Source organism: Mugil cephalus, chromosome 5 (assembly GCF_022458985.1).
Source record: "Mugil cephalus isolate CIBA_MC_2020 chromosome 5, CIBA_Mcephalus_1.1, whole genome shotgun sequence".
Classification (NCBI taxonomy): domain Eukaryota; kingdom Metazoa; phylum Chordata; class Actinopteri; order Mugiliformes; family Mugilidae; genus Mugil; species Mugil cephalus.
The window spans coordinates 9064958-9073226 of NC_061774.1; the positions used below are offsets into that span (position 1 = coordinate 9064958).

The 8269-nt window shown below is 43.2% G+C and overlaps 1 protein-coding gene across 2 annotated transcripts; it reads right to left on the bottom strand.

Annotated features, from left to right (window-relative positions):
- Positions 1–1632: 1632 nt before the first annotated feature.
- On the bottom strand, positions 1633–4266 carry p2ry4 (pyrimidinergic receptor P2Y4). 2 transcript variants are annotated; one of them, XM_047584412.1, is made up of 2 exons: positions 4012–4266; positions 1633–3009 (listed from the first exon to the last, which is right to left on the bottom strand). In XM_047584412.1, the coding sequence occupies exon 2, from the start codon at positions 2958–2960 to the stop codon at positions 1878–1880; it is 1083 nt and encodes a 360-aa protein (XP_047440368.1). In that variant the 5' UTR covers positions 2961–3009; positions 4012–4266; the 3' UTR covers positions 1633–1877. The 2 variants fall into 2 exon arrangements, with proteins under 2 accessions (XP_047440368.1, XP_047440370.1); XM_047584414.1 differs by lacking the exon at positions 4012–4266 and adding an exon at positions 3099–3174.
- Positions 4267–8269: the final 4003 nt, after the last annotated feature.

The window sequence follows — 8269 nt, forward strand, 5'->3', positions numbered from 1 at the left end:
ACGTGTGGCCACGGGGAGGCGCTAGTAAGCTTGCATGGCAGGAATAAAGACGTCCCCACTGACTGAAGTCTGTCACTGACAGCGACGTCAAGTGTTGAAGTGTGCACAAAACTGACGCTTTTTCTCATCAATAAACCTTCGTTACATTACAGGATGCGTCGTTATTTAGAGCTAGCTCAAAAATGGATTTCAGGATGAACTGCACATGCAGTGAAAACGCATGTGACGGTGAACTTTGTTAAGTTTTGAATGCCAAAGCACTGTGTTGAGAAAATGACACACGGGGAATCAAACCTAATGTGATGTTTTGCTGCAGTCGGTGCAGCACTAGAGCGAGCTGATGCGACATGTGGTCTGGATGATGAACACCAACACATCCCGACACATCATTTGTGCTGATACTCCATATTACAAACCTACATTATTCCCAGACTGTGTCACACCATCCAAACCACCCAGTCAGGGCCCTTATCCTTATCTCTATTGTCTTCTTCCGCTTGAACTTTATGTGGATATTACAACATGAACAATCCAAACTTGTTTCTCAATATTTAACAGACTCCTCTGACGGGCAGCTGCGATCCATCGAGAGCAGGACCACTCGCATGGCGAACAGTTTTTATCCATCTGCAGTGCGCCTGCTGAACAATGCCAGCCAGCCCCCCCCCACCACCCACATGAACACATGAAACCCACCACAATCCCACTGTAAATGTTCCAGTATATTTCTATATTTTAGTGTGCATATGTTTACGATTTATTTTATTTTATCTTATTCTACTTTTTTTAATGCAACAAACAAATATATTTGGCAATAAAGTTCTTCTAATAAATCTTTTCTGATTCTGAATCTGAACGCCGTGGGAGATGTTTTTGTCCGTCCGCCAAGTTCACTAACGTTTGTATTTGTTTCACTCTCTGTTGTATTTTCCAACTAATTATTTTTCTCATAATTTGAGTCACAAGTTCTGTTTCCACTTCCCAAACATTATGCACGTTGCATGTATTGTTAGTTTCGTTTAAGCGAAACAAGGGTTAGGCGAGTGTGAACATGTCATGCGGTTATCCACTTTATGTTACATTGGAGATTAGACAAGATCAGGCCATGACATGATACAGTTTATGACACCTCTATGTCACACTTTATGACACATATAAACTGTAATTACAAAAACTTCTTCAGAGATCATATCATGGGAGTACAATGTGGAAACAACGTTGAAATCAGGGGTGGAGGGTCCTTTATTATTTCGTAACATTTTCCAGCACTGATTCCCTCTCCTGCTAAACTGTTATGGAGTCCATGCATCTCAGAGGTAAAAAAAAGAAAAAAAAAAGAAAAGGGAAAATCCCTTTTCCCTCGACCTACGTGTGGGTGGACTGGGGAGCGCAGAGACTGCCCCGAGCCGTCTCTATGCTTTTCACCTCAGTTTGAAAAACAGACAGCTGAAGGACAAAAACAGCTGGGATCCGGAAGCTGCACTGCTTCCAGCTGCAGTTTCTGGGTAACACTGTTGATACAACAGGAAGGATTGCCTCACAAGTCTGTCTTGTTAAAAAGTAGGGGTGAACGGTGTGTGTTCACTCAAAGTTTGTTCTATTATTTATTTAAGGCATCTGTGACCACTTGACTCAAAGCCACTTACTCAAGTGTCTAACTTTATTCTGCATTTTTTATCAAAAAGAATATGTGTTCAGCAAAGAAAATACTGTCTGTTTACACGTTTAGATCCTAGCAACATTTCACACAAATAAAAGGACGAGAAATGTCATCTCCAGTTGTAATCTGAAGAAGGCAAACAGAATCGAAACATAGTCTTTATGTCTGTGGAACACAGGTTCATGTAAACTTGTGTCTGATCAATCCATTAGAAATGTCAGCACCTGTCTGTAGCGGCTATGTGGCCTGATTTCGTATGAGTCAGAGGGGTGCTGTTCTGCTGCGACGGTGCCTGTTCGTGGTTTTGGCTGAGTGTGACCAATCTTTTTCCCGTCAAAACAGACATCAGTTTGGAGCGGAGGTGATCCCCGGCCAGGAAATACAGAATGGGGTCGATGCAACTGTTGACGCTGGCCAGAGGCCTGGTGATCTTATAAGCGAAGTTCACAATGTTGAGGAATTCACAGTCAAGCTCCAGCACGCGGGACGTGTAGTAGAGGGTCCGCGTGATGTGAAAAGGGACGAAGCTCACCGCGAACACCACCAACACCACGATGATGAGCTTGATGGACTTGCGCCGCGAGGCGTTAGCCGCCTGAGTGGCCGATATTCCCTGTCTGGGCTGGCAAAGAGTCCGCGCCATCAGGCAGTAGCACACCACGATGACCAGGAACGGGATGCCGAAGAGCAGCACCATGACAACAGAGCTGTAGTCTACATACTCCCTGAAGGACGCCTGATTGGTGGTGTCGTGGCACAGCGTGTCATTGTCTCTCCTGGAGGTGGTGACGAAGATGAGGTTGGGCACCAGGCACACAGTCACCACGCCCCACACCAGGCCGCAGATGAGGTGGGCGTGATAAGGCTTCACCCTGGTGATAGCCTTGATGGGGTGGCAGATGCCGAGATAGCGATGCACGCTTATGGACGTGAGGAAGAGGATGCTGCAGTAGAGGTTGGCGTAGAAGAGGAAGCGCACGATTTTGCAAGCGGCGAGGCCGAAGGGCCAGTGGCTGCGGTTGGCATAGTAGTAGATAAGGGTGGGCAGGGAGCATACGTACAGGAAGTCGGACAGGGCGAGGTGGAACATGAACACCGTGCTGGGGTTCCACGGACGCATCTTGAGGAACAGCCATAAAGCCGTGGCGTTGAGTACGAAGCCGACCACAAACACCAGACTGTAGGACACGGGCAGCAGGATGTATTTGAACTCCTCGTCGAAGCGGCAGCTGGAGTTGAAGATCGACGTGAACACCGATGACTGGTTGTGTGCATCGGGGACGTTGACGGTTGCTCCCATGACGATGAGACCTCTGATCTCAGCTTCAAAGCCAGCAGGAAGAAAAAAACTGCAGTGGAAAAAGAAAACACGAGATGTGGAAAAGGTACATTACATTACATACAAAGAAAATACACCGATCAGGCATAAGATTATGACCTTGTGTCCCCTTAACAGTCGTGACGCATCAAAGAATGGACATGGGTCTTCTTAGGGTGTCCTGTGGACATGATGTTGTTAGTGGGGGCCTTTGGGTGCACAGAGACCCCTCCTATGAGTGGAGGGGAGGGGTCTCTGTGGACCAGCCCACAGATTCTTGATCAGTCTGGGACCTTGCGTTGTTTTTCATGTGTTTTGAGTTATTCCTAAACAGTTTTCGTGTGCGCATCCTGTGTCCCCATCGCTATGAGGTGGGTGCGCCTGGTCGGGTCTAGATGGGTGGCCACGTTTCCTGTCAGTTGTCATTATGCTGTGGCTGATCTGGTGTACAATTATTTTGATCGACAGAAAATTGGTTCACTTCTGGACTAAACTCAAGTCTCCCTTCACAGTGCTGATGTCTCCAGGAAATAGTTCTAGTCTGGGAAACTCAACAACTCATTAACCAAGAAAAGAATCAGCAGACATATTAATAATTAAATAAGTTAGTTGCAGTCCAAAGATCCGCCCATGAAACACTGACTTAATCCCCAAGTATCATTTTAACCTCAAGTATCACAAAATGCAGAATGTTACACTGACACTAATATATAATTTGCATTATGAGATGCAAGTAATGTGTAAACGTTTTAGGAAATTAAGCAGGTGTTAACTAATATAACACTGTTGATTAGTAACCATGTAAGACGCCGTAAGACAGCAAATGTAGTGGAGTAAGATGAATGTGTTTCACTTTTAAATGTAAAACTAAAATAATTGTATGGTAGAAAAAAACCTAACCTTGCATTTGCAACTTCCCTGCATGTCTTGCTCATAGCTGAAAGGTTTTAAAGTGAATTAACGTCCAAAGTTGTCGTCGCGAGCGTCTCCACATGCTGAACCGATTACGGCAACACTGCCGCTACTAACTCACCCCGACGGGCTCCCGAAGTGTTGATATCAGGATGGGGATCCCGGCGAGACGCACAGGGCTCATCCAGCTTCCCGCTAGTTCGAAATGTTCAGTCGGTGATGGGCTCCAGCTTCGCCTTGTTTTCGCGACACGAACTCCACTGAGCGCTGGCGACGCGCGAGTGGCGGGTGTAGTTTTCGTTGGAAGTCATGCAGGCACTGCGCCGAGGACTGGTGGGCGGGAGGGTGCGAGGAACGGGCTGAAATGGGAAGTGGGAAGTCACGCTACTGACTGAACACCACTTTCTGACCGTTCCCATGCATTTAAGGTACAGTTAGGAGGAAGTGTTCTTGCACAGTTATGCCTTCTTTACTTAAAATAGATTATTACTCCATTATTGCTCCATTAATGAAAAGATCACTCTTAAAGTGCGGGCAAACTACAGTTAAGTCAACACATATTTTGACACTTAGACGGGTTTTGTTATTTCAGCTGTTTACCAAAACACGTTAAAGATACAGTTATATACTCAATATGAGCTTAAAGACTCTCACCTGTAATTTGCGGGTATTTACATCCAAACTGGAGGAAGGGTTTAGGAATTAGAGCTCTTTAATGTGTAGCTGCCTCTATTTCAAGGGACCAAAAGTAATCGGACAGTTGACTCAAAACCCATTACATGGGCTGCATGGGCTATTCCCCAATTAATCCTTCATCATTTAAGTAGGTACAAGGTCTGGAGCTGATGCCAGCTGTGGCATTTGCTTTTGGAAGCTGTTGCTGTGAACCCACAAGGAGATCTCAATGAAAGTATAACAGACTGTCCTTAGGTTGAAAAAACAAAACAAACTAACAAAGACAAAATCCATCAGAGAGATAGCTGAAACTCAAAAAGGCCTGGACGTCTATGGAAGAGAACAGCGGTGGATGATCACGGCATCCTTTCAAAACATCCACCCAAGTGAAGAACACTCTCCGGGAAGTGGGTGAATCAGTATCCAAGTCTACAATAAACAGAAGACTTTGTGAGAGTAAATACAGAGGGTTCAGCATAAGGTGCAAATCATTAATCAGCCTCAAAAATGGAAAGACTACATGAGACAATTAGCCAAAAAATTTAAGAAGACACCAGCCCAGTTCTGGGACAGCGTTCTTTGGACAAATGAAACTAAGATCAACCTGTACGAGAATGATGGGAAGAAGAAAGTATGCAGAAGGCTTGGAACAGCTGATGATCCAAAGCACACCCTGTCTTCTGTTAAACATGGTGGTGGCAGTGTGATGCATGGGCATGCAGGGCTTCCAACGGTACTGGGCCACTAGTGTTTATTGATGATGTGACTGAAGACAGAGGAAATTGGATGAATTCTCAAGTGTATGGGGATATATTTTGTGCTAAAATTCAGCCAAATGTAGCAACGTTTACTGGCCAGTGCTTTACAGTACCAATGCACAATGAACCAAGAGATTTTTAAAGCTAAGAAGTGGAGTATTCTGCATCGTCAGAGTCAAGACAAAACTTAAGGCAGAAAGACCCACAAACAAGCAACAACTAAAGACAGCTGCAGTAAAGACCTGGCAAAGCATCACAAGGGAGGAAACCCAGCGTTTGGTGATGTCCATGGGTTCCAGGCTTCAGGCAGTCATTGTCTGCAAAGGATTCTCAACAATACTTGAAAAATGAACATTTTATTCATGCTAATGTTAATTTGTCCAACTACTTTTGAACCCCTGAAAGGAGGATGCTTTGTTTGAAATCGTTAAGACTGAATCACTGTTCAAATATTTGTGGGCCTAACTGTACATCAGTGTATTTGTGCATGTACAGTTGTGGACAAAAGTTTTCGGATACTCTTAAAATTTTACACAATCTCAAATATTATCATGAAATATATGTGAAAAAAAAATTTTGTGTGTGTGTTTCAGAAGCTGAGGCTGCACTAGACAAACAAAAACAAATTATTAGATTTATTTCGTTTATTATTTAAAACAAGAAAAACTAACAAAACTACTGTAAATTCTTCACAGTTTCATTATGTCAGTTCTCAACATTGTCGGTATCAAAGTCAACAAATAACAGAATGTGTTCAAAACTGAACAAAAAATAAATAAACCAACACATCATCAAATTAATATTTATTTATCCTGCGACTGGCAGCAGTAGAGCTCTAATCCTGTCTGGCATGTATCCCACCAGCCTTTCACATTGTTGAGGGGTAATCTTAATTCTTCTCAAGTCTTTGGTTTGCACTTTGAAACAGACCTTTTGATAATCCACCACAGATTTTCAATGGGGCTCATGTCCGGGGATTGAGCTGCCACTCTACGACCTGGATACTGTGCTGATGCAGCCAAGTCCTACTGACCCTGGATGTGTGGCAAAGGGCGTTATCTTGTTAAACTTCCAGTTTGGACCTTGACTGAACAGAGCACGTGCAGAAGGGAGTGTGTGGGTTTGGAGAACGGCACAATATTTAGCAGAGTTCAATGTGCCATCACAGACAGTGAGATGACCAACACCAGCAGCACTCATGCATCCCCAAACCATGATACTGTATGTAAGTACTGTACATGCTGGAGATAATGCTTCTCCTGGTCTTCTGTACCCTCACATTAGCAGGAGGAAGATAAAGCTGGAAACTGGACTCATCTGACCACAGAATCTCCACTGTCCAGTTCTTTGTGCTTGGGCCAAACGACATCGGGCTAACCTCTCATTGATCAGGGGTTCGTTGACAGTCTTGTAGGACCTTAAGCCATCATCTAAAAGTTGACCACATACAGTGCAGATGGAACACAGGTGGAGCTCCTATGATGTCATTCAGTGGTTTTCCCTGGACATGTGAATCAGGATGAGGTGATTTCTTGCTGAAGAAACCCTTGGACCCTCCCAGATCTTGGTTTGTCTTCCAAGCAGTTGGTTCGTCTGTATTTCCTGGTGATCTGGTGGCAGCTGTACCCTTCCTGGCTGAGTATCATCAGCTGTGTTTCCCGCGTTAGGTTCCTCGTTTCAGCCATTTCTGTCTCTGAAGAACTTCCAAATGCACTGACTTTATGAAGACACGAAGCACGGCAACAGAAAAATGTGTCTTTTAATAAAAAGCACGGCCGTCGTTGGTGGATCACTGGTACCAAAATGACCCAATACTCAAAAGTTCTTATGTATTTTTATGGAGCAATGCAATATTTCACAAATGCATGGGGTGTCCAAAACTTTATATGTATATGTACAGGAAAGAACTTCTCTTCTTTCATCTCCTATGTGGAAGGAGTACATTAACATTTTATATAACAACTCAATTTGCTGACTGAATCTTTCAGGATTTTATTTTGTAATAGAGCAACACTTGAAAGATTCTTCCACCATTGCTTTAGGGATGAAAGTAATAAAAGTAGTCACGGGAAGAACATGTACCTTAAGTAGTTATATTCAATATTTGTATAGTTGTACAGAAGACTGTACAACACATAATTCTTTTTAACTCATTATCTAGGAGTTGTACAGGGTCGACCGGTTTGACAAGGTGTCATGTGAATCTAATGGAAAAGCCTGAGGTATCAAATGACAAGACGAGGAGTTATAAAACCTGGTGGTAAAGCAGTAAATGCAGGTAGGTACGTGCAGCTCTGTGGCTGGAGACAGACAATAAACACAGGCGAGGACTTACTTAATAAGTTACTTAAAACTAAAATCTGAGTGATGCACAGCTGGAATCAAGATCATATGCACTTTACTAAACCAGTGCCTGTGACAACACACTGGGATTAAATTATTCTTGAAATGAGTAACAGATCACAGACTGACTAGGTCTAAAAATAGAAAGAGTACAAGTCGATTATAAATGTACTTAGTAGAAAGCTTAATAATGTTAATGTTACTATTATTATTATCAATGTTATTAACATAACCTCACCTAAGTCATGATAATGGTAAAAACAGTGAATACAATTAAACTTGAAATTAGTGGTATAGCAAGGGAGAAAATGAATGTAACCTATTTCCTTTGAAAACATCCCAGCACTTTTGGAGCTGATGTCATCACAGCCGTTGGTAACCGTAAGTGACTTAGTGGTCACTGACACATACCTCCTGTCAGAGGCACATGTGTTTGGGTACGCTTTAATGAGTAACTACTTCGGCTGAATGAAAAAAGAAGCAGATACTCACGGAGTTGTTTTTAGTTCAGATTCACAGTTGTCTCACACGTTTGCAGTAGTCCACTTTTATATAACACCGAGCTGACAAAAACCATATTGTGTTTTTGGATGCGACATTTCA